General features: G+C 41.0%; 1 protein-coding gene across 1 annotated transcript in view; it reads right to left on the bottom strand.

Moving 5' to 3' along the window:
• Positions 1 to 8776: 8776 nt before the first annotated feature.
• The window catches only part of LOC127570828 (androgen-dependent TFPI-regulating protein-like), a 48536-nt gene continuing 30270 nt past the window's right edge, over positions 8777 to 27042 (bottom strand). The window contains exons 4-6 of the mRNA XM_052016690.1: positions 12728 to 12843; positions 11634 to 11785; positions 8777 to 9409 (exon numbers count right to left, since the gene is read on the bottom strand). Of these exons, the coding sequence (XP_051872650.1) occupies positions 9381 to 9409; positions 11634 to 11785; positions 12728 to 12843 (297 nt within the window). The 3' untranslated portion in view covers positions 8777 to 9380. The remainder of the gene's footprint in view (positions 9410 to 11633; positions 11786 to 12727; positions 12844 to 27042) is intronic.

Genomic DNA, 27042 nt, shown 5'->3' with positions numbered 1-27042 from the left:
CTGTAATTCCCAGGGTTATCCCTACTCCCTTTCTTAAACAAAGGAACAACATTGGCCACTGTCCAATCATCTGGCACTACTCCTGTAGGCAGTAAGGACGCAAAGATCATTGCCAAAGGCACAGCAATTTCTTCCCTTACTTCCCTTAATAACCTTGGATATGTCCCATCCGGCCCTGGTGACGTATCTATCCTTATGTTTTTCAATAGTTCCAGCACATCCTCTTTCCTCACATCAACATGCCCTAGCATATCAGCCTGTCGTACGCCATCCTCACACACGTCAAGGTCTATCTCACTGGTGAATACTAAAGCAAAGTATTCATTAAGGACTTCCTCTACCTCTTCTGACTCCAGGCACATGTTTCCTCTTTTATTCTGATCGGTCCTACCCTCACTCTAGTCATCCTCCTATTCTTCAACATATGAGTAGAACACCTTGGGGTTCTCCTTAATCCTACTCGCCAAGGCCTTCTCATGCCCCCTTCTTGCACCCTAAGTCCATTCTTAAGCTCTGTCCTGGCTACCTTGTAACTCTCCAGAGCCCTGTCTGATCCATTCTTTCTAAACCTTAGGTAAGCTTCTTTCTTCCTCTTGACAAGATATTCTATGTCTCTTGTCAACCACAGTTCCTTCACTCCACCATCCTTACCCTGCCTCCATGGGACAAACCTATCTAGAACTCCATGCAGGTACTCCCTAAACAACCTTCACATTTCCACTGTGCACTTCCCCAAGAACATCTGTTCCCAATTTACACTCCCAAGTTCCTGCCTAATAGCATCATAACTCCCCCTCGCCCAATTAAATACTGTCCCATATCGTCTGCTCCTATCCCTTTCTAAGGCTATAGTAAAGGTCAAAGAGTTATGGTCACTATCTCCAAAATGCTCTCTCACTGAGAGATCTGAAAACTGATCAGGCTCATTGCCTAGTATCAGGTCCAGAATAGCCTCTCCTCTAGTCAGCTTGTTCACATACTGTGTCAGGAATCCTTCCTGGACACACCTAACAAACTCTGCCCCATTGATCTCCTTTACACTAAGGAGGTGCCAATCAGTATTAGGGATCTTCTGCCTAGTCCCACCTACCTGCAACCGGACCATATCCCTCCAAACCCCACCAATCCATGTACCTATCCAAACTTCTCTTAAATGTTACGCTTGAACCCACATCCACCACTTCCGCTGGCAGCTCATTCCACACCCACCCTACCCTTTGAGAGAAGAAGTTCCCCTAATTCCTCTTAAATATTTCACCTTTCACCCTAAACCTATGACCTCTAGTTCCAGTCTCACCCAACCAGAGGGGAAAAAACCTGCATGTATTCACCTTATCTATACCTATCATAATTTTGTGTACCTCTATAAGATCTCCCCTCATTCTCCTGCACTCCAAGGAATAAAGTCCTAACCTGTTCAGTCTTTCCTTATAACTCAGGTTCTCAAGTCCCGGCAACATCCTTGTAAATTTTCTCTGCACTCTTCCAAGCTTACTGATATCGTTCCTGTAGGTAAGTGACCAGAACGGCACACAGTACTCTAAATTTGGCCTCACCAATATCTTTTACAACTTCAACTTAACATCCCAACTCCTGTACTCAATGCCTTGATTTATGAGGACTAATGTGCCAAAAGCTCTCTTTACGACCCTATCTACCTGCAATGCTACTTTCATGGAATTATGGATCTGTATTCCCAGGTCCCTTTGTTCTACCACACACCTCAGTGCCCTACCATTCACTATATAAGTCTTACCCTGATTTGTCCTCCCAAAGCACAGTGCCTCACACTTGTCTGTATTAAGTTCCATCTGCTATTTTTCAGCCTATTTTCCTGTCTGGTCAAGATCACACTGCAAGCTTTGATAGCCTTCCTCACTGTCCACTACACCCCCAATCTTGGTGTCATCCGCAAATTTGCTGATCCGGTTTACCACATTATCATCTAAATCATTGATATAGATGATAAACAACAACGGACCCAGCACCGATCTCTGCGGCACACCACTAGTCACAGGCCTCCAGTCAAAGAGACAACCATCTACTACCACTCTTTGCCTTCTCCCACTAAGTCAACGTTGAATCCAATTGACTACTTCATCCTGAATGCCAAGCGACTTAAACTCCTGGACCAGCTTCCCATGTGGAACTTTGTCAAAGGCCTTGTTAAAATCTATGTAGACAACGTCCACCAGCTTTCCTTCATCAACCTTCCTGGTAACTGCCTTGAAAAACTCTATAAGATTAGTTAGACATGACCTACCACGCATAAAGTCATGTTGACTATCCCTAATCAGGCCCTGTCTATCCAAATATTTATATATCCTGTCCCTCAGAATACCTTCCAATAATTTACCCACAAGTGACATCAGGCTCACCGGCCTATAATTTCCTGGCTTATTCTTCGACCCTTTCTTAAACAATGCAACAGCATTAGCTGTTCTCCAGTCCTCCGGCACCTCACCCGTGGCTAAGGACGTTTTAAATATCTCTGTCAGGGCCCCTGCAACTTCTGCACTAGCCTCCCACAAGGTCCAAGGGGATACCTTGTCAGGTCCTGGGGATTTATCCACCTTAATTCACCTCAAGACAGCAAGCACCTCCTCTTCCGTAATCTGGATATGGTCCATGATCTCACTACTCTTTTTCCTCAGTTCTATAGACTCTGTGTTTGTCTCCCAAGAAAAAACAGATGCAAAACATCTGTTTAAAATCTCCCCCATCTCTTTCAGCTCCACACATAGACGACCATGCTGATCTTCAAGAGGACCAATTTTGTCCCTTGCTACCCTTTTGCTCTTAATATAGCTGTAGGAACCCTTGGGATTCTCTTTCACCTTATCTGCCAGTGCAACCTCATGTCCTCTTTTCGTCCTCCTGATTTCTCTCTTAAGTGTTTTCTTGCATTTCTTATACTCCTCAAGTGCCTCATTTGATACTAACAGCCTATACCTGATCTGTGCCACCTTTTTCTTTACCAGGGCCTCAGTATCCCTCAATAACCAAGGTTTCTTAAATCTTAGCTTTGACTTTTACTCTAACAGGAACATACAGATTCTGTACTCTCAATATTTCACTTTTGAAAGCCTCCCACTTACCAAGCATCTCTTTGCCGGAAAACAGCCTATCTCAATCCACGCCTGCCAGATCCCTTCTGATGCCATCAAAATTGGCCTTACTCCAGTTTAGAATCTCAACCTGAGGACCAGTCCTATCCCTTTCCATGATTATCTTGAAACTAATGGAATTATGATCACTAGATCCAAAGTGTTCCCCTACACACACTTCTGTTACCTGCCCTGTCTCGCTCCCTAAGAGCAGATCCAGTATCATGCTCTCTCTAGTTGGGATCTCGACAAAATGGTTAAGGAAACTTTCCTGAACACATTTGACAAACTCTATCCCATCCAATTCCTTTACAGTATGGGAATCCCAGTCAATATGTGGAAAGTTAAAATCACCTACAATCACAATTTTATATTTCTTGCAACTGTCTGCTATCTCTCCACAAAATTTTTCCTCTAAATCTCCCTGACTTAGGGGGTCTATAATATATTCCTATTAACGTGGTCATCCCTTTCTTATTCCTCAGTTCCACCCATATTGCCTCAGTAAACAAGCCCTCCAGTATGTCCTCTCTGAGCACTGCTGTGAAATTTTCCCTGATGAGTAATGACATCCCTCCCCATTTAGTACATCCCTCTCTATCATGTCTAAAACATTGGAACATTGAGCTGCCAGTCCTGCATCTCCTGCAACCAAGTCTCAGTAATGGCTACAACATGGTAATTCCACAAGCTGATCCATGCTCTAAGTTCATCTGCCTTACCTACAATACTCCTTGCATTGAAATAGATGCATCTCAGAACATTAGTCCCACCATGCTCATCAACCAGTCGACTTCTGTCTTTGCAGGCTTAACATCTGCTTTCCCCACAACTAATCCACTTGCTGCCCTGCCATTTTGGTTCCCATCCCCTGCAACTCTAGTTTAAACCCCCCAGTACAATACATCACCTCCATCACGGGAAAGCTTGAAAATTATATGTGTGGTTTTTCTGTTACTCTCTGTCAAGAGAGAATGAAGTGCACTTAGCTCACTTTGACTGAAGGATCACTAATCAAGTAGTTGTTGACCCATGCTGAGGTTGTTGATATTTTTAAATACCGTACCTTATTGAGATTCCTACATTTTACACACCATTACTTGCAAAACATCTAGTTCAAGAATTGCTCCCGAACATCCTTGGCCACCATACTCTTATGTTGAGAGCCCATCTCCCACTTGCCATAGGCATAGGGATGATGCATCACAGAAATCGGCCCTTCAGCTCATCGAGTACACACCAACCATCAGGCACCTTTGTACATTAATGCTACGCAAACCCCTTTTTATTTTCCCCACATTCAACTCTCCCTAGATTCTACTATTCATCTACACACTAGGGACAATTTACATGGACAATTAACCTACCAACCCACATCTTTGGGATTGGGAGGAAACCCAAGCTGTCACAGGGAGAACATGTCAACTCCACACAGACTTGAACCTAGATGTCTGGTGCCGTGTCGAAGCAGCTCTGCTCTCTGTGCCTCTGAATCACTCCTCTTCTAGTGGTTTGCTCTGCTCCATGACCCTGTGTTCATTCTCTGCTTCTTGCTGCTTCCCAAGTGGAAAGACTAGCCTAAGAGCAGTAGGTCCTGATGCACCGCTCGCTGTAGACCTTAGTAACTTTAAAAATTCTCCAACTACTTATAAAATCAGAGCAGTACTTAGTGGAAATCATTCAGCAACAAACCTGCAATTACTTAATGATCCTTGAAAATAGTGTCAGTGGCAGGTTCTTCCTACTGTTGAATACAGCTGTTTGGGGTTAGTTAAAATGCGAGAGCCCAGTTTGGTAGCAATGCAGCAAATTAACATCATGTTCATCTGATGATTTTCTACCAGGCAATAGGGTCACATGCATCCACACCCTTACTAATGTGGCAACCATCACACAACCACTTCACCATCCATCACAGTCAAATAATGATCGCTATGAAGCCAAATCCTGTGGGAGTGAAGGGAACAAAGCAAGAGAGAGCAACTATGAATAAAACTTTGCAGCAGAAAGCCAAAGAGGGGTTCTGGCCCAAAGAAGCATACTTCACATAAATACTTGAACAAGTTAAGTGGATTGCAGGTTTAAATTCAACTTGAACCTTGACGGGTACATTGGTTGTGAGATGTCAGGCCAGAGAACTAAATATTACAAGTGGGAAGGTCCATAGGAGTAATGGAGGAAATAGTAGAAAAGACAAGTGTTCTTAATGAGTAATGATGAAATTTCTTCAGTGGTGAGAGGGAATATAGTGAGAAATAAGCAGACGGTGGAGAATCTAAAAGTAGAATAAAGAAAGTGAAAAAGAAAAGATTTAAGACCATGATGTAGTTTAAAATTAATTCCCTGTGAAAGGATAGAATGCATCAATCCAAAACTTAAATGTAAATGTAGCAAGGGGGGAAGATTGGGATAACAATCTTCTGATATAAATAGCTTGTGTCAGAAAATTAGTGCATTTATTTACCGCATTCAGAATAGCTTTCTACAACACTGTGCACAAGCAAAGAGGAAGCCCATATTAGATTTATAAATGGCTACTGGGGCAGATTTGGCCAACAGCCTAATGTTTATCTAAAACAATTCTAATGTGATTGTATTCATTGCAGCATTCAGATGGAGAAATGTGAAACAGCTACTAATCCATGGGATGAGACAAAGATAGCATTCTGTGGATTAGTAGGTATTAGTAAATATCCCTATGCTAGGATTTAAACTCACATCTCTTGGTAAACCAGGACGATCTGCTAATGAGTGAAACCACAAAAGATCATTGCAAAGCATTCAAAAATAATTTAATTTGATGCAGGATCAGTTTTTATCAGCAATGGTTAAGAACGCTAGGAGGGGCTCTAAATTTAAAGGAGGTTTGCAAGGCAAGATTTTTTTACGTAGAGAGTGGTCGGTGCCTGGAACTTTCTGCCAGGGTAGGTGGTGGAAACAGGTATGACAGCAATGTTCAAGAGGCACTTAGGCAGGCAGATGAACAGGCAGGGAATGGAGGGATAGGGACCATGTACAGGCAGATGGGATTAGTTTAAATTGGCATCATGGTCAGCACAGACATTGTGGGCTGAAGGGCTTGTTCTTGTATTCTATTGTTCTATTTTCTATGTTCTACGTTCTACTTCCCAAAAAAACATGGATGACCAAAGAGATAAGGAATAAAGCTAAAAGGAAAAGCATAAAAAAAACAGAAACTAATCTGTGATAATAAAAAAAGACAACAAAAGGTGTTAGAAAGGGAGACTTTTAATTTTTTTAGGACCTGGACATCACTGGCAAGGCCAGAATTTAGTTGCTTATCCTAATTGACCTGCTAGGCTGTTTCAGAGAGTTTTTAAGAGCCATCTACAGAGGGATGGTCTGGAGTCACATGTAAACCAGATCAGTTAAGATGACAAATTTCCTTCTCTGAAGGACTTTAGTTAAGAGATTTGGACTTTACCACAACAGTTTTGTGATCAGCATTAATAAGGGCACTTTTTAAAGAATCAAATTTAAATTCCAACAATCATATGCTTGGATTTAAACTCAACTCTCTGAATTACTAACCTCGTAATCTAAGTACTGCACCAAAGATGGTAAGGAACTGGCAAGATATATCAAAATCAATACAAGAATAACTTATGAGGCTATAAGAAGAAAGAATGAACAGACCCCCTTGAATAGTGTTAACAGTGATATTATAAATGAATAAGGATATGGAGGAAATGATGAATAATCAATTAAAGATAATATTTACAATAGAGAAATTCCAGACATTTCAAGGAAGTTAATATTGATAAGGAAAAGGGACACACTAAAACTAATATAAACAGATAACGATACTAAAAACAATACAGGCTTTAGAGAGTGAGAAGTCACCAGGAGATGGTTTCAAGCTGTGGATAATTACAAAAGTAGGTGAGAACATTGTCAGGGTCCTAAATATAATGTTTCAAAATGATCTGCAAGCCATTTGCTTAGATTAGAAAACTGTAGATGCCACTTGGCCATTGATAAAGGAAGCCTGAGAATTATAACCCTAATATTACTTGTCAGAAAATTTCTGGAGTCTATGGTTAAGAATACAGTGACTGAACACCCTGAAACTTTTAAGCTGATCAGCAACAGCCAGCATGAATTTATAGAGTTAGGCCCTACCTGAAAAAAACTAATCAAATTTTAATAGATGTAATTTATAAAGAGGTGAATCTTGTGGGGAATTGGAGGCAGTAGGCCTAACATTGGGAACTTTGCCCGATGCTTACTCTCAAAACCAGTCTTGAGAATCTGTGCCAAGTCACGACTATTCCATTGATTTGATAGTGATGTGGTAGAAATTTGGAGCAAACAGCAATTGATTTTGAATAAATTGTTAATTTAAATCTGAGATTCTCAGATTTTTGTTAACCCATATATTAGAGGATATGACACAAAGGCAATTATATGAAATTAGGCAACAGAACAGCCACAATCTCATTAAATAGCAAAATGGGTTCAAAAGGCCAAATTGATTCTATGTTCCCATGAAAAATAAAAAAAATATTTAAAAAAGTGAAGAGCATTGTAGAAATCTTTTGACAGCAAAGTGAAATTAAAGTAGGGCTAGCAGTATCAAAACTGATCCAACAGTTCAGATAAAAAGCTCAAAGATAGCTTGGAAACCATGGGGTGAATTTAACAAATAGTGCTCCCAGTCCAGAGTTTCACATAAAAGGGCCTGCATCAGGAATCTGGGGCCTTAAATCAGTGAACCCAGTTCATGGCCCAAGTGATTATTTTTTGATTAAAAAGAGTGGAAGGAGATAAGAGTCAGGTGAATGACTGACTGACCGCTCAATATATTGCATAAAGCTGCTTCCTGTCTGAGTTAAATGACAAAGTTTACTTCCATATGTACAAAACTCCTTTCAAAGAATTAGGTAAACAGAGTCAAAGAGTCATTAAAGTTATACAGCATGGAAACAGGTCCCTCAGGCCAACTTGACAACGCCGACCAAGGTGTCTACCTGAGCTAGTCCCATATCCTCTAAACCTTTCCTACCCACGTACCTGTCCAAACCACCTGGAATTTTATGTTTAATTATCTGAATAGAAGAATATTGTTTGATCCTTTTATAAACTGCATTTACTTTTAAATACACTTTAATTAAATAAACACTATATTTGTTAATCAGTAGTTGTACATAATACAGATTTTCAAATGATACAAAAGTATTTAATCATAAATAAATTATTTATAATGTCCCAGAATAGTTTGCTCCAACATCTATGATTAAAAAGAGATTGTTGGTAAAGATCTCAATAATAGTCACTTTCCATTGAGTTATGACTATGATTCATCTATTCCAGGCTACTGCAGACACTTATGAGTGGCAAAATAATGCAGGACTTTTAACAAATTCATGTCATACTTCTGTCACTGTTAACCAACTCCCTTCCCATCCAAGCAACAAAAACCCACAAGATTTGCTGTGAGATCTTATGTGTAACTTTTATTCTTTCTTAATTTACATGAAATGTAGAATGACTCTAATTTCAGGTCAGCTGCAATTTACATTTCATTGCTTCAGTGGAGTTAAGTCATCAATGTCCTCTGAAGCTTTCTTGTTTGAATTGTTATTTAGCAACAGTTAATTGTAAATGTTTGATTCTTAAGAGCATGGAATAATAATGCGTATGTGATTCTATCTGATGCATTACACACAATGGAGAGCCGTGTTTCTTGTCAGTCACATTAATAGAGTTGATCTTAATGTAAAACTAGCACTTTTACCACACTATTTCCACCAGGGGAGTATACATCCAATCATAATGGGGCACAAAAACACATATTGTAAATGGCTAAACATAGCAGCAATGATTTTAAAATTCATTTATGGGATGTGGGCAGTACTAGGAAGGTCAGCATTTATTGCCCATCCTTAATTTTCCTTGTTTTTTTTACCTGAGCTTTCCATAAGATCTGCAATAGGAAATCCACACGACGTCCCCCAAAAGAGCAGACATGTATAGCAGAGATTCTCATTTTCTTTGTGTTTTACATTGTTCCAGTTCCCTATTTCCTACCTTCCACCAAACTAAGCATTTCTCACTTTCTGAATGACAATTTTAGCAGATAATTCTTAGTGTTATGCCATACTTCTTTCAGAGATTATCTATCCATAGATCATAGTTTCTGCGGGAGAATATAATAATGTATAGTGGCTTTTATGGGATGCAAGAAGGATAGTGGCAGGGTACTCCAAGGTGCATAAGACGAATGACTTCTTCATTGTGCTTGCATCTCATTTATGTTTTCTTTGCTTTTTCAGTTAAACCTGAAAATAAACAGATATAGGTGCTTGATTGTTCTGCAGGAACATAGGAATATAAGAACTGGGGTAGTCCATTCCCGCTTTAACCTCTGCTCCTCAGTCAATTAGATCATAACTGCAATTCCAGATCTATTTACTCAGTATGATTCCATCAGCCTTAAAACTATTAGAAATTGTCGAACAATCTAGATTCAACAACTTTTCAGAGGGAGAGTCGTCCATGTCTCTACTCTTAATATGAACAAGTAGATGTAGACACAAGAGACTGCAGATGTTGGAATCTGGAGCAACAAACATGAAGATATGAAGAAATAGATGCTGGGTTTGCCTCTGAAATGAGTGGTTCTAATTTTATCTCCTTTTTCTTGGACTAACCAGTCAGATGAAATAACTTCCGTGTCTTTTCCAACACGTTTTTCAAAATACGGGCATCGCTGACATCTATTGCTCTTTACTAATTGCCCTTGAGAAAGTGGTGGAAATCCACCATCTTGAATTACTGCAGTTCTTCTCATGGAAGTCCTCCATTGAGTTGTTGAGTTGGGGGGGGGGGGGGGCGTCCCTGGATTAAGATCCAGTAATAATGAAGGGTATTTCTAAGCCAGGGTGGTAAATGACCTGGAGAAGAATTTGTAGCTGGTGGCATTCCCAAGTGTCTGCTGTCTTGTCCCTCTAGGAGTTGGAGATAAAAGATTTGGGAAATGCTGTTGAAGGAGCCTTGATAACTGTTGCAATGGTTTACTTTTGATAGTAAACACTGCAACAATGGTGCACCAAAAATGGAGGAAATTAATATTCAGGGTAGTGAATGATGAGGTATCAAATGATAAGCAAATTACTTTATCCTGGATGGTGTTGAGCTCTGTGTAGTCAGAGCTGCACACACCCAGGCTAGTGGAGAGTACTCTATCCCACTCCCAGTCCCATTGTGCCTTGTTGATGGCAGAAAGGCTTGAGGTGTCAGGATGAGTCATTTGCCACAGGATACACAGCCTCTGACCTCCTCTTGCAGTGTAAGTATTTGTGTGCTGGTCCTACTAAGTTTCTGGTCAATGGCGATCCCCAGGTTGTTGGTCGTTGGGGATTCAATTATGGTAATACTACTGAAGAGGAGTATGTCATGGTGGAAATGGACTTTGCCTGGCACATTTATGGTTCAAATAATTTTTGTCACTTAACAACCTGTGCCTGAATGTTGTAGAGTTCTTGTTGCATGCTGTTAATTTAGGAAACATATACCAATTTAAGAACGTAGACTAGCAAACATCCCTATTTCTAACCTTATGATGGAAGGAAAGTCATTGATGAAGCAGTTGAATATGGTTGGGCCTAGGACACTGCCCTGAGGAACTCCTGCAGCAACATCTAGGGGTGGATATAGTTGATCTCCAACAACCCCATCTATCATCCTTTGAGCAGGATATGACTCCAACCATTGAAGTTTTTTTCCCTCAATTCCTCTTGACTTCTCACACCCGGTCAAGTGCTGCCTTGATATTAAGGGCAATCATTTTCACTTCATCCCTGGAATCCAGCTTTTTGATCTTGTTTAGAAAAGATTCTAATGAGAACTGGAGTCAAGAAGTCTTGGTGGAAACTTACTGCACATCAGAGAGCAGTTGATTAAATAGCTAATCAAGATCATAGATGGAAAATTATTTTAGATGGTAATGATCCATTTGCCAATTTACAACAAGAGAACTGAATTAAGACAGCATTTATATCCCCCAAAGTTTTGCTTAAAGACGTATTATACAGATTCAAAAAAAACATTTGGTCTTTCTGGCATCGGGTAAAAGAGAAGACTTGAAGGTTTGGCTTCATTTTGCCAGGAAGCTATCTGCTGATAAACAGGTTTACGTCTTACACACTAAATGTTAATGTTCAGCTATCCCTTTATACATACCAAAAGCATGCTTGAAAAGAAATGCAAAGTTTCAGCTCCAGATTGTTCAGCCATTAAAGTTAAAAAATGAAAAAAAAGCTAGGTTTGAATGATTTTTACTGTTAGCACATTTTTTAAAAAAAATGTCCTGTTTGTCCTTCTGCGTTATAAATATTGTGTTCACAGTCATCTTTGTGCTGTTTTGTTTATGTTAGTGGTCATCTTATGTTAGTTTTCTCGGCTAATATGCAGGTTCTCACATCATTAGTGAAGTGCAACTAGTCAAGATCTAAAGCTTGTTAATTATCTCTATTTTTGCATAGCAGATGAATATTTACTCACCCCATACTAAAAAGGTGAGCTGTTCTCCCAGGAGGTACAAAAGCATGACCAACAGTAGACTCACTGAGAAAAATAACACCAGGCCTATTTGATTAAAAAGGCCCAACAAGGGATAGACCCAGGCTCCAGCCACGTAGTAAATCCACAGAACCCTACATTAAAGAGAATACATTTTATCAGAGTAATGAATCAAATCATCAGAGGGTTGGAATTTCTCTGTAACAAAGGCTAATTAGAATAGAGCAGTATGCTTAGATTAGGATTTCATCCTATGGATTCCACTACATTATTTTGGGTATGCATTATTTTTAAGTTTATTCATGATTCTGGATCAGGGGAGGAAAGGGCACAAACTAGTAAAAAGTAAGCTTGGAACTACTACCAGATCTAAGAGTTCATGAAACCTGGAGAGGTTGCTGGTTAGGAAAATGGACTCCAAATGGAGTCACTTGAAAGCGAGTGGTAATCTGTGGGTTTATAGAAAGATGAACTGGATGGGCTGAAGAATGTTCATATATATTTATACTGATATTTAAAACAAATGGAACTGCTGGTTAGGAAAGGATTAGATGGGCCATCAGAACTGTTCCACACCAATGGTGCCTTGGTCATTTCGACTAGAAGCTTCTTACTGATTGAAAATAAAAGCAGAGCTTTGTTTTCATACAAATCTACTGTCTGATGTTTCAATTTCATGAATGTGCTCCTAGTACAATAGCCCCACTATCAACAGTCCTTATCAGCAAACTAAGTTTAGATAGCCCTTATATTTCCATTCACTACAGCGTAGAATTCAAACTTCATGGACATGTCCACCTATTATCCCATCCCAGAGGGAAAGTGATCATTCTCAATGGCAGGAAGTGTGTAATTTTATTAAATTAAAACAAGAAGGAAGCACCATATTAAACTAAGACAAGAAATCAGTGCCTTCAGTCAAAAGTGCCTTCATGCAGTGAAGATGTTGCTTTTGGTAATGAAAATGATTATATGTGTGCAGGAATGGCAGTGATTGAAGTTTATAAATCAGTCTGGAAATGAACTAGACTCTTTCTCCTTTTCTTCATTTTCACCTGCCTTCATGCAGTCCTTACCAAAGCAGGTAAGAAATGGAAACAATTCCTAGGATGAGAAGCCCAGTTCTTCGTTTTGGATATTGGTGTGGTGTGATGAAGAGCTCCAGTAGGACCAATGGCAGTACAATAGTGTGCTGTAATTAGAAGCAAGCAAAGATCACAATTATATGTTGCATTTCACATCTTCAGGAGGTTCCAAACCACATTATAAGGAATACTGTACATTTGGAGTGTAACCACTGTTAGTCATAGAAACACACAGAATGAAAACAAGCTGTTTGACCCATCGAGTCTGTGTCAACTATTAACCACCCATTTACACTAACCCTACCTTAATCCCATTTTATTCTCCCCACATGCCCATCTACTCCCGCAGTTTCTACCACTTCCCTTCAGGCGACTGCTTTGCCAAGCATCTGTGCTCCATCCACCATAGCTTTCAGGAGCTCCCAGATGCTAGCCATTTTGTCACCTCCACCTATCTCCTCCCAGTCTCTGTTGCTATTTCCACTCTCTCCTCCTCCATGTGCCTACCACCCCTCCTCAGCTGGATCCACCTATCACTTGCCAGCTCTTGCCCCACCCCTTCCGCTCACCTCTTTATACTGGCTATCTCCCATCTATCTTTTAGTCCAGATGAAGGGTCTCGACCTGAAAAGTAGACTGTCTATTGCCCTCCACAAATTGTTGCTCCAGGTTCCAGCATCTGCAGTCTCTTGTGTCTCCATTTTGCAGAAAGGAAAATGGGTGAGAATGTTGGAGGCCAGTCAAGTGACCCCCAGAATATCACCGCAGGAATTGCTCAGCACACTGCTGTAGACCTAACCGTCTTTAGTTACTTCATCATAGACCTTCCCTTCATGATATCAGGTGGAGATTTCCTCTGATAATTGCACAATGTTCAATTCCATTCCCAATTTCTCAATTTTTCAAAATTACTTTTCTTGACTTTTTTATCACTGAGTCATCCACCTTCAACTTCCTGTGGGGTACCATTGACAATTAACTTAAATGGACCAGCCACATAAATACTGTGGCTACAAGAGCAGAGACTGACTCATCCCCTGACATCCCAAGGTCAGTCTACCATCAACAAGACACAAGTCAGCAAATTGGTGGAATATTCTCCCTTTGCCTGGGTGAGTAATGTCCAACAAGACAAAAGAAGTTCAACACCAACCTCCTTGTTTGGCATCCCATTTGCCACCCTGGACATTCAATCTTTCCCCCGCAGAAGTACTGTGGCTGCAATGTGTAACATTGACAATATACGTTCTAGTAACCCATCGTGGCTTCTTAATAAACAGCTCCTGAATCCAAGCCAGAAGAACAAGGACAGCAGGCCAATGGGGAACACCGCTACCTACTAGATCCACTCCAAGTCGTGCGCCACCCTGGCTTAAAAAAATACTTTCCCTCTTGCCTCTGAGTCCAGAGAATGCTCTCCAATTGTCTCTTTGAATGTGGCGCAGTTGCCAGATTTTCATCCCTCTGTAATTGATCATCGTGGTGTCCCTTCTATGCAAACCACAAAAGCCAGAACAATCAAATAAACATGCTAAAGAGCTTTATCTGTCTGATCAAAATTGTGTGATCACTAACCAATAGTCCATTCCCTTGGTGGTTGCACTCCTTCGACCTTTGCCTTCCCTTTTCCTTCTACTGCCAAAGAGGTATTGCTGCAAACAATATGACATATTTTGCATGAATCAAAGACTACTCAAAAAGTAGTTCCCTGCTCTGCACAACTCTCATGACACCAGTATCAGAGTTGAAACTGTGGTATCAGGAGAAAATAAGTCAGGTCTGCCTCACCACCTCCTCTGTGCAATGCTGCTCCTCTCAGGCTGGAGGGGGGGTACTGATCAGTTAATAACTCCCGTGATTTTGCAATGATAATGCCAAAAAGCAGACCCTGCTATAATGGTGAGTGCTCAGTGCACGTACAGAAACAGACACCATTCATTGCTATCAGGGAAGGCAAAGGTCCAATACATATTTGCGTGATTCACATTTCAGGCACATCCTCAGGTGTAGTATAGTAACCCCAATGTCGTTACAGAGGAGAATCTATGTCTTTTATCTGAATACACTTGAGTCTAGGAGGGATCCTTCCAGTTTGATGGGACAATAAACAGTTTTGGGATTTATTCTGTGAGACAGAGCTGAAATTTTAAGAGCTGAAATGACATTGTTGCCATAGTTCAACTGTGCTTGTGGTGGGCGCTTTGAGCTGTGTGAGTTGCTGAGGAGGATAGAGATAGGGAGGAGTATGAGAGGGCAGCTGGAGAAATGGCTGCTGTGCTTTAGTTTTGTGTGTGTGTGTGCATGTGCGTGCGTGTGTGCATGTGTGTGCGTGTGAAAAAGAGAGAGTAAGCTCCAGTCTATGGACTGTGAGTGAGTGTTTGCTTGTAGACAGTGGAAGTAAAAGTACAGTTCAAAACATCCAGGTATTTATCTTGACATATCTTGTAAGGTCATGGAAGTTATTCCAACCTGCACTGAGGTGTGGGGAGATTGACTCCTGGTGGTGATCTCTGTGCTCACCTCCTATCATTTGCATTTCACCTCTGCACCAGAGGCCTTCTTGGTGCAAAGGACATTCACCAGGATGTGAAGATCTGAGTCCATAAAGTGAGTGTCCATGCTACCTCCCATGCTGAGCCTCCTCAGCAACCAGTGCAGCAGTGAGAATGCATTTGAGCACTGCAATAACTTAGTGGAGAGGACTGTGGAGTTTTGAGGTCAGGAATGGATTGGCAGGTGTAAAGTATGGGGCCACTAACCATGATGGCCCACACATAAACAACTTAAAGGCAGTGTTACTCATTCAAAACACATGTTGATTTTTTCACCAGGATCGTGAGCGAGACCTATATGAAAAGGCACAGGTTAATCCTGCAGTGCAGTAGCATTCTCCTACTTAGGAACGATCCAACTTCTATACATAAAGCCTTGCTGGTTGGGAACATGAGTGAGAAATCATAGTGACTCCACCCAATACATTCTCACATGTGATACTCTGTGCTGAGTGAACATTCTTAAAAGTAAGTTAAAATACTTTATCAAGCCTTGTTCCTCTAAGATGAACTACCTCCATTTCTTAAAACCTGTGGTAAATCTCCTAATGAATTTCTAAATAATTAGTGTAAACTGGTTGCTCCATGTACCAACTAGGAGGCAATGAGGATTAATTTTCCTGGGACCTGCATCTGGAACCCAAGTCAGCTGGAGACAAATATCTGAAAACTAGGTGGATGGATGGGAAGGGATGCTTATAAAGAAATCTGACAGATTTTTATATCATTAAACTAAGCCAAAGGAAAATGAAGCAAGTTACTTTACAGGTGTGTGCTCTGACTTGCTCAGTCCGGTCCCTGAGTGCTGACTCAGCAAAGAGCCATTTTCTCTTCCGTCCACCAGGTGCATGCCAGTGAAAAATGGATGTGAAATATAAATGGCTACAGCCTTGTGTTAAAAAAGGCAATCTGCTTAATTACCAGCCTACAAATCACTGGGTTCATCATGGAGATACAAGAAACTGCAGATGCTGGAATCTGGAGCAATGATGAGCTGCTGGAGGAATTCAGCGGGTCAGGCAGCATCTGTGCAGGGGAAATGTACAGTTGATGTTTCGGGTCAAGACCCTTCATCTGGACTCGAAACATCGACTGTCCATTTCCCTCCACAGATGCTGCATGACCCATCGAGTTCCTCCGGCAGCTCATCTTTTTTCACTGTATTCATCATGTTTGCATCCAGCTAAACTCAGCCCTCCAATCTCTTGCAACTTTCAAAGTGTTGGAAGAACTCAGTCTCTTGTGCCTCCATTCTCTTTGCGCGTTCCATCTCAGTTTTAAAAGTGTGGAGGGGTACATTGGTGAACTGCTGAAAAGAAGTGTGGGGATTATGATGTGCAGTGAACCCCTGCCATCCATGACCCTGCTTGCAGCATTTAATTGGCAGCAAGTATCAGCAGATGGCACTAGACATTGCCTGCAAGGACTGCTTAGAAAATAAAACAAAAGGTCAATGATGAAAATCTTAAAGAAAAGCAGAAAATGCTGAAAACACACAGCAAGTCAGGCAGCATCTGTGGAAAGAGAGGCAGTGTTTCAGGTCCAAAACCATTCATGAGAACTGGGAAAGAGAGGTAAAAAGGGTAATTCTAATTGGGAGAGAAGGTGGTGAAAAGGCTGGGCAGAACAAGGGGAATATTTGTTGAGGGGCGAGACCAGGTCAAATGTGTTAAGAGGGCAATTATGTGCTAATTATGCTTCTCTGAATGTGTCATGTGTGGCCAATAGCAGGGCTGTGGCAGGTGCCCTGCAGGAAACGAAAGACATGGAATAATCCTACTTGGGTCCTTTCCCTCAACTCTTTCTTCGATACATCAACGAGTGTGTTGGTGCTGCTTCTTGCACTCATACAGAACTCAAAAATTTCATTCCTTTTGTTGCCAATTTCTACCCTGCTCTCACCTTCACGTGTCCACCTCTGACTTTTCATCCTCCTTTCTGGATCTCTCCGTCTCAATTCAGTGAATAGGCTCACCAACGACATCCATTAAAACCCCACAGAGTCCCACAGCTATCTTTGGCTATACATTTTCCTGCCTCCTATATAGATTCCATTCCATTCTCCCATTTCCTCCATCTCCATTGCACTTGCTCTGATGATGAGACTTTCCATTCAAGTGCCTCTGAAATGGCTTCCTTCTTTCTGTCAAATGGCTTCCCCTCTATAATACTGGACAGAGACCATGACTGTATCTCATCTATTTCAATATCACTACTCTCACCCTTTCTTTCCTTCGATAGAGCAAGGACAGAGTTTTCCTGGTCCTCACCTTCCTCCTCACCAGCCTCTGCATTCAATGGTTCATCCTTTGCAACTCCTGCTAGCTCCAACAAGATTCCACCACCTAACATATACTCCTCTCCCCTCCCCTTTCAGCATTTTGGAAGGATTGCTCGCTTCATGACTGGTCCACTTTTCCGTTCCCTGTCAGCCACTCCCTGTCTTATAGCACTTTCCCATGCAATCACAGGAAACATAACAGTTCCTTTCACCTCTTCCCTTCTCACTATCCAGGCACCCAAACAGTCTTTCCAGTGATGCAGCAATTCACTTGCACTTCTCCCAATTTGGAGCACTGCATTCAGAGTTCACAGTGTGGTCTCTATATTGGTGAAACAATGTTCTGTTCAGTCTACAGGAGTGACCCTGAGCTTCCTGTTACCTGCCACTTTAATTCTCCATCCCACTCCCACTCTAATCTCTGTGACTGTGGCCTTCTGCATTGCGACAATGAGGCCCAATGCAATCTTGAGGAACAGCACCTCATCTTTTGTCGGGGCACACTGCAGCCTTCCAAACTCAATATCAAATTCTCCAAGATCAGATAACTTGTTCTTCTGTTGGTATCAGAACTGACTATTTCTACTATAAGTCATCCATCTGTGGTTCTGGTTTAGCTTTTCCTTCTCCAATAGTACAGACTGATTAGCTAGGCATGACTGGCAATAGGAAACACATAGGTAAAGAAGCATGATGAACCCCTTACTGCCCCATTAACCCACCTTATCTAGTCTTATCTCACCACAGACATTCACTGTGTCCTATCCATTCCTCACGCCAGTCTCTCTGTAGCATAAAATTAGCTTTCTTATCTCTCTTTCCCAGTTGTGATCAAGGATCTCAGACCTGAAATGTTCATTTTGTTTCTCTTTCCACAGAAGCTGCCTGACCTGTTGGGTGTTTCCAGCATTTTCTGCCTTAAACTAGCCTGTTCCTCTCAACAGGAGGTGGATTAGTGCAGGAGCAACTGGTGGGATTACTCTGTGAGCTATTAACAACTTGAGAATGAAAGAAGAGTGGCTGGACACAAGAGCACATGGACACTCAGCTAACTCTGTTCTGGAGAACTTGATCACAGGAAAAGAAAGTAGGAACAGGAGTAGACTACCAGGCCCCTCATATATACTCAATATGATCGTGGCTGATCTATGCTGGCCTCAACTCCTCCTCTATGCTAGTTCCCCATAACTCTCAATTCCTCAATCTTTCAAATTTTTATCAGTCTCCTCTTTAAATGCAGCTAATGTCTGACCTCCACCACTCTCTGGGGCAGAGAAGTCCTGAGATTCACTACTCTCTGAGAGAAGAAATTTCTAAGCACTTATGTTTTAAGTGACCAGCCCCTTATTATGTAGCTATGTCCCCTTGTTCATGGCTCTCCCATTAGTGAAAACATTTCAACATCTACCCTGTCAAGTCTGCTTAGGATCTTATATATTATATGAGGTCACCCCATGGTGCTGGAAAGGGCCAGGAGGTTCTGAGTCACAGTAAACAATCAGTAAGAGCAGAAAATGCAGGAGTGGTACCTTGAGCTCTTGGACCCCAAATCTCTACCAGCACAGTGGGAGAATCTTCGTCATGTCTGGTGCTTCAAGAAGGTAGCACACCATCATATTCTCAAGGAAAATAAGGGAGGGGTTATAAACATGGGTCTAACCAGTGATGCTGATGTCCTATGAATTAATTTTCTTTAATATTTAATGTTCCTGTGAGAACAGACAAGATTTGTGACCACCTCTAAAATTGCTGCATCCTTCCATCTATATCACTAGTCTCTGTCACTGGTCAATTCATCGTACTCTCATCATTCCTCTGCCAACAGTTTCTATCAATCAGGACTCATGTCCAACACTCTGTTACACTATCCCATCCTCATATACAGGCCACTGTGGCAAGCCTCAGTCCTGCATCTCACAACTTGCACATCCTGTGAGCCATTCAAACTTGGCAGCTGCATCACCTTTACATAGTGTGTCACATTTACAAATACACTACCCTCTCTCTTGTGGGGCAAAATGAGGCATTGGGGGAAGGGACAGGAATTAACGAATGGTAAGAGGGATGCCTACATATTTCAGCCCAGATGTGAATCAGCAGCAAATCTGTGAGCAGTTGATGATATATTGAACAGTACTGGTGGGAAATACCCCCTGCTCCTTAACATTTGTTTAGTCTTGTAATCTTGGACCCAGCAGGCTCATGAATTCCAAAATGGGAGTGCAGCCAACAAACCATCATCATGGCTGACACTGCATTCTAGTCAAAGAGACCCTCAAGGCTTGACAATGGATGTTGGTGATAGTAAAAGATACTTAATGTCAAGGAGAGACAGAGGAAGGTGGAGATAGTCACTGCATGGCCCTTATGCAGGCATGAATGTTACTGCTGCTTAGAAGATCAAAACTTGTTCTGTGTCACATTTCATTATGTGAGAGTTGCAAATGGGACTGAGCACGGAACAAACATGAACAAAAGTCTGGGCTTCATCTTATGATGAAGAGAAGGTCATTGATGATGAAGCAGCTGAAGATGGCTCAGCAGAGACACTGCCTTGAGGAAGTCCTGTAGAAAAGTCATGGGCTGGGATAATTGACTTTCCAGCACACCCATGAATTCTACAGCTTTCTACAATTTGCATCAGTCTTAATTCCTAAAGGGTCTGATAATACCAGCAGAGGCGAAAAATGGCACCTAAACTCTCCTACAGGCTGCTTGTTGTGGAGCTCCTTCCCCACTTCTGGATTCCTCATGGTTATATTTTCCATTGACGCCAGGCAGCATGTAAGACGATCTGCAGACTCTCTGTCGTCTGTTTTCTCAAGGGGCTAATTCATCCCTGATTTTTGACTTCTTATTAAGTTAAATATGTTTTCATGTTCTGACCAAATATTACAAGTAAAATGCATGATTAAAAGCTAATGGTCCATCAAAGAGATCACAGTTTTAGAGCTTATCTTTGTTGTGTTTCTGTGTGGAACAACATTGGAAAGAACAGGCAATTAGACAGGGTAAAGAACTCTTTGAACATATTTTATGCAAGACTGCATCTGGCATTAAGTGTGTAAGGGCACAAATGCCTGATTTCCTAAGGCTGATGTCCTGGAATTAATTCACTATAGAACAGAACAGTACAGCACAGGAACAGGCCCTTCAGCCATGATGTTGTGCCGAGCTAATTAAGCTAATGACGCCTAATTAAACTAATCCCTTCTGCCTGCACATGGCCCATACCCCTCCATTCTCGGCATATTCATGTGACTGCATAAGAGCCTCTTAAACACCTCTATCGTATCCGCCTCCACCACCACCCCTGGCAGTGCATTCCAGGCACCCACCACCCTCTGTGTAAAAAACTTACCCCACACATCTCCTTTGAACTTTCCCTCTCTCATTTTAAATACATGCCCTCTAGTATCAGACATTTCAACCCTGGGAAAAAGTTATTGGCTGGCTACTCTATCTATGTCTCTCATAATTTCCAAATCAGAACCAGGTTTATTATCACTGACATATGTCGTGAAATTTGTTGTTTTGCAGCAGCAGTACAGTGCAAGACATAAAAACTACTATAAGTTACAAAAATAAATAAATAGTGCAAAAGAAGAATAATGAGGTAGTGTTCATGGATTCATGGACCATAATTCATGGATTCATAACTTTATAAACCCCGATCAGGTCTCCCCTCAGCCTCTACCACTTCAGAGAAAATAACCCAAGTTTATCCAGCCTCTCCTTGTAGTACATGCCCTCTAATCCAGGCAGAATCCTGGCAGACCTCTTCTACACCCCCTCCAAAGCCTCCACTTCCTTCTGATAATGGGGTGACCAGAATTGAATGCAATACTTCAGATGTGACCTAACCAGAGTTTTATACAGCAAAAAGCATCATTTACACCTTTGACAAAAGGAATCTCAGGTAAAACATTTTTCAGTGCAATATCAGCCTAGATTACTTGCAGAAGCCCTTGGAAAGGGTGTTGAAGAGTTTTGCAAGAATTAAGAACAGAGAAAATATAAATGCAGGACTGGGTCACAAGAACTGTTGAGCTTACTCTGTTGTTTAATAAAATCATGACATATACAGTAAATGATAGGACACAAAGGAATACTGATGGACCTTGGGGTTCAAGTTCATAATTCCCTTAAAATGACAACACAGGTAGATAGGGTGATGAAGAAGGCACATGGCATGTTTTCCTTCATTGGTTGAGGCATAGAATGTAAATGTTGGGACAGTTTGTTGCAACTTCATAAAATATTGGTTGGACCACACATGGGGTATTGTGTGTGGTTCTGGTCACCACTATAGGAAGGACATGGTTGCACTGGAGAGATTAAAGGAGGCTGAGAGGAGACATGATAAAAGTATATAAAATATAAGAGGTATAGATAGGGTAAATTGTCATAACCTTTTTCACACGGTAGGGGTGTCAAAAACAAGAGGGCATAGGTTTAAGGTGAAAGGAAGGAGTTTTAAAGGGAATTTGAGGGTTGTGTTTTCTTACACAGAGTGTGGTTGATATCTGGAACGTTGCCAGAGGAGGTGGTGGAATCAGATCCAATCACTATGTTTAAGAGACATTTATAGAGGCACTTAAATAAGCAAGGCATAGAAAGATACAGTCCTAAAATGGGCAAATAGGATTAGTGTAGATGGGGAAAAAAGTCAGCATGGATGTGGTGGGCCGAAGGGCTCATTTCTGTGCTGTACAAACCTGTGATTCCGTGACTGATCATTTATGTTTCATCTAATTTACCTATCACTCACCATATCCCTGGCTTAACTTAGTGTCCTGATATTTATGCACCTGTCTTGGATATGCACAACATAGAATCCCAGGGTAGAGAATTACAAAGAGTTACAACTTCTGACTGAGGAAAATTCTTCTTATCTCAATCATAAATAGGCAATCCTTATCTGGAGTCTTTGCCTGTCTGGTTCTAGACTGCAGCTAGAGGAAACAACCTCTAAATCCCTCTCGAACCTTCTACGTCTAAATGAAATCACCTCCCATTTTACTAAACTCTTGTGAGTACTGGCCAATTTTCCTCGAGCTCTTCTCAAAGGACAAACTCTTCACTTCAGAAGTCAATTTAAGATTTCATTGTGCTAGGTTACTAGAAGGATTATCAAGGCACCTGTTCTAAGACACCAGAGGCAGAGCACAGTCAGTGGGGCATTTACTTTGCTTTTAAGTTTAAATGAAATGGGAATTAAATAACTGGTATTAGTAATAGTGACAATAGAATTACTGCATGCATTTAAAAACCATCCTGGTTCAATAATGTCCTTCATGGGAGAAAATCTGCTAAGTTTTCCTAGCCTGGCCTGGACATGACCACAGACCCACAGAGGAATGATTCCCAACTGTCCATTTGGAAATGACCCAATAAGCAACCCAGTTTAAAGCCAATTAGTGGTAAGATTTAAATGTTTTCTTTGCCTGCAATGCCCATATCTTATGAACAAATAAAAAAAATCTATGTTCCAGCACACCATGTAGACCAAGACGGCACAGTCTTCCAGTTGTGGACTCACTAAAAGCAACCCCAGTTTCATACTTGAACCCCTTGAAAAACAAACCACATCCCTTCCTAATTTCTTACAGTATTAACTTTCTGTGTTTAATGAGTCAGCACACCAGGATCCCTCTTTGCCGTGACATATATTCGTCTCTCACCATTTATAAAATTTTCTATTTTTTTCTGTTCTTTCTACCAAAGAGAATAGCTTCATTCATCTACTCCTCTGTTGCCTTCTTGCCCATTCATTTAACATATATATCCTTTTAAAGATTCTGTGCCCTACTTTCCCACAAAGATTTGTTGTCAACAATCTTGGATACATTCATCTGGCATTCAGATATATGGTAAATAGCTCAGGGCATAGTACTGATCCTTGTGACACCCCCATTAGGTAAAGCTTTCCAAGTTGAAAACATTCATTTACTTTTTTTCAGCTTTCTGGCCTTTGGGCAATTCTCTATCCATGCTAGTACATTACCCCAACCCCATGAGTCCCAATTTTATGCATCGACATTCCTCGTGGTATCTTATAAAATACATTATAAAATTCCAGATATACCACAGCCAACAGTTCCTTCTTATCTACCCTACTGGTTATCTTATCAAAAACTCTATTTGTCAAACATGATTCCCCTTTCATAAGATCATGGTGACTCTGCCTAATCATATTATGATTTTAGTTAAATGATGGTTACCACGTACTTTCTAGATTCCAGCTGTTCCCCAACAATTGACAGCAGATTAATTGGTCCATGATTCCCAATTTTAAATCCCCTTTATCGATCAACAGAACTATATCTGTCAACTTCTAACCTGCTGGAACTTATCCAAATCTCGAGAATTTTGTAATGTGCCCATTATCTCTGAAACCATTCCTTTAAGATGCAGGCTACCACGTCTAGGAGATTTGTTAAGTTTTTGTCACTTAATTATTACAGCACTTTCTTTTACCAATGTTAATTACTTTAATTTCCTCACTATCATCAGACCCTTAGTTCAATGTTATTTCTGAAGCATTTATTGGGCCATCTGCAGTGAGCTGTGACTTGGAATGACTGAAAGACTCCATGATGTGTCCAATATTGGATCACGGATGAAGAAATACAGATGAACACTTGTCATCAAGGTCAGGACTTCTGAGTTTACACATGCATGCATGGAATCTTGAATCAGTTGGCCCTTAACAACAGACCTGCCAGAATTTCCCCAGAAAATCATGGCCAATAAATTCATTTGATATCGGCAGGTAATTTTACAAAGTGAGTTTCAGTCCACTTGCAATAATCATTCTGTGTCCTCCCTTTGCCTTTAGCTCTGCACAAAATATAAAGTTCTAGATCTTTATTTGTGCAACCTGGGTTCATATTTGTTCTTGCACTCTCTTCTGGTACTTTTTATTTCATTTTCTCTCTCTTTCATATCGCAACAAATAAGCAATAATTCTACTGAGACAAAGACTTGAAAATTGCAGTGCCAATGGAGAGCCAGTGCAATTTGAAGTAACTTACAATATTTCTGCAGAATAATGTAACTTTTAAATAGGCTGTACAAACTTAAACTTCCATGGGAACTCTGGGAATGTGCTTGTGCCTAGAACAAAGTGTAGACAACAATGCTGGCTCTCAAGAAGTGTGTGTGGTAAAATATATCACTGGGGTTGGATTTAAATTCCCCAAATGCAATATTTCATGGTTGAAAGACAGAAAAACATTTGGACCTTGCTAATCAGCCTAAGAATAGGCACCAGAATGGAACTTCAGAATCAGAGTGTACTTGTGTGAACTCTGAATTCACCATTTTGAGGAAGTAATAATACTTCTAAAAGTTCCACATACATGCAGAGCTGGAGTAGAGATTACATTACAAATGGAAGTTCAAACTGGAACAGTTGCCATTTTTGGAAGCTGTAAAAGTGAGCCAGTTGTCAATAATATTAAAAAAAATTCTATAATGCCCACTCTCACCCCAAACTGAAAAAAATGGCATCAACTTTGCTTCCAGTTCCTCATCTTCATGTGACTGAGCTTCGAATTTTCCTTTCACATGTTTGAATACCTCCATTTTTGTGCACAGACACAGTGCCCATTGACTTGCTCAGCTACAATAATGCAACTCCCTTCCTACCTACTTCCCTTGCTGACTCTGATTCATCATCATTGTTTCTGTTTCTGTTGCAACAGCTCTGATGATGCCACCTTTCAAACCAATGACCCTTTCTTTTTCAGCTGTGCAGTTCCCCCCACACTTCCTTCCCCCAGCACTGCTGTGGCCAGGACTCTGAACCATTATCTGCTCCTTTCCCTTCCTCATTCTCATGGGGCAGTGATTGATTCTATTTTCCATACCCCGGCTTCCATATTCAAGGGATCCAGCTGCCAGACCCTTTCTCCTCCTCTTTCAACATTCTGAAGAAGCTGTTTACTCCACAACAATCGGGTTCAATCCTAATCCCAGAGCACCTTGACTAGAAATGCAGAAGGTGCAGTGCATACCTTTTTACGTCTTCTCTTCCCACCATCCAGGACCTCCAAATACTCATTCCAAATTGCCCCTATATTTCCTGAACATGAAAAGTAGAACAAATCCGATCTGGCTAATTACCACCCAATCAGTGTACCCTCAATCATCAGTATAGTGATGGAAACTGTTGTCAATAGTGCTATCAAATGACACTTACTCACCGATAATCTATTCACCTTTGCATAGCTTGGGCTTCATTAGCCTTCATTACAGCCTTGGCCCATAAACCAATGAGTGATTAGTGTATGTTAATGGTTAATCCTTGTCTCCCAGAGAGTTGCATGCAAGATGGCCAATTTGCTTGAGGTACTGCAGACAATGGGTTGGAAATGGCTCTCTGAAGTGTTTGCATTTTTATCAGTTTTAACGGAAGCACGTGCTGTTCCCAACTAAAATTTCCACCTACAGTTCAGAAAAAATTATTGGCTGTGAAGCATCCTGGGGTGACCTGGACTCATGAAAGATACAAGTCTTTTAAAGCAAAAGAAATCCGGGGATAAAAAAGTTAACTGAGCAAAGAGATAGAAAAAGATGAGTATCCTTGGATTCATGTCTTGAGTATGATGGGAAGAATGCCATTAGGTTGTAAGGTTTAGTTAATCCCATTAAACCAAATGGAGGGAAATGATAATTTAGAGTTCAAAGAATCAAGAATGATTTCGGATGTTAGAAATCTAAAATAAAAACAGAACACAAGCTGGAAGTGCTCGGCAGGGCAGGCAGTAGAAGAAAAGGTTGGAATACAGTAAACATTTGTGTCCTTTCATGATTGTTGGAGAACATTAGAGGTAGAATAAACTTTAAGCAAGTACGAAGCTCAGGAAGAAAAAATGAAGGAAGGGTAATGGTTTGAGCAAAAGGTGTTAGTAACAATACCCCATGTTAAAAAACAAAAGCTGGCTTTTGCAGATGGTGCCACTGCTGCCACTGGTGAGATGATTGAAAATCTAGAGTGGAGGAGTGGATGTCAATCATCTTCTAGATGGTGCTGAGCTTCCTGTGCGCTATTGGATATGATCTTATTCAGGCTAGCAGAGTGCATTCCATCACACTCTGGTCTGTGCTCTGTAGAAGATGAAGTTTTAGGGAGAGAGAATGTAAATCACTCACCACAGCATAGTCAGCCTCTTGGAGCAACAGTAGTTATGTGACCTGTCCAGTGAAGTATCTGTTCAATGACTTTGATGGTGAGAATTCAGCCTTTGAAATGTCAAGGGCAGGAGGTTACTCCTTCTGCTTTTGGAGATACTTATTGCTTGGCACTTGTGTGCCATAAATGTTATTGCCACTTTTCATTCCAGACCTGAATGTTCTCCAAGTATTGCTATAGATGGCCAAGAACTGCTTAATCTCTAGAGTTACAAATGGAATTGAATATTAATGATAGTCATAAATATGAAACCAGGCCCTTCGTCCCATGCACC

Source organism: Pristis pectinata, chromosome 5 (genome assembly GCF_009764475.1).
Source record: "Pristis pectinata isolate sPriPec2 chromosome 5, sPriPec2.1.pri, whole genome shotgun sequence".
Classification (NCBI taxonomy): Eukaryota; Metazoa; Chordata; class Chondrichthyes; order Rhinopristiformes; family Pristidae; genus Pristis; species Pristis pectinata.
The sequence above is the reverse complement of the archived record's forward strand: the minus strand, read 5'-3'. Positions and strand labels throughout refer to the sequence as shown.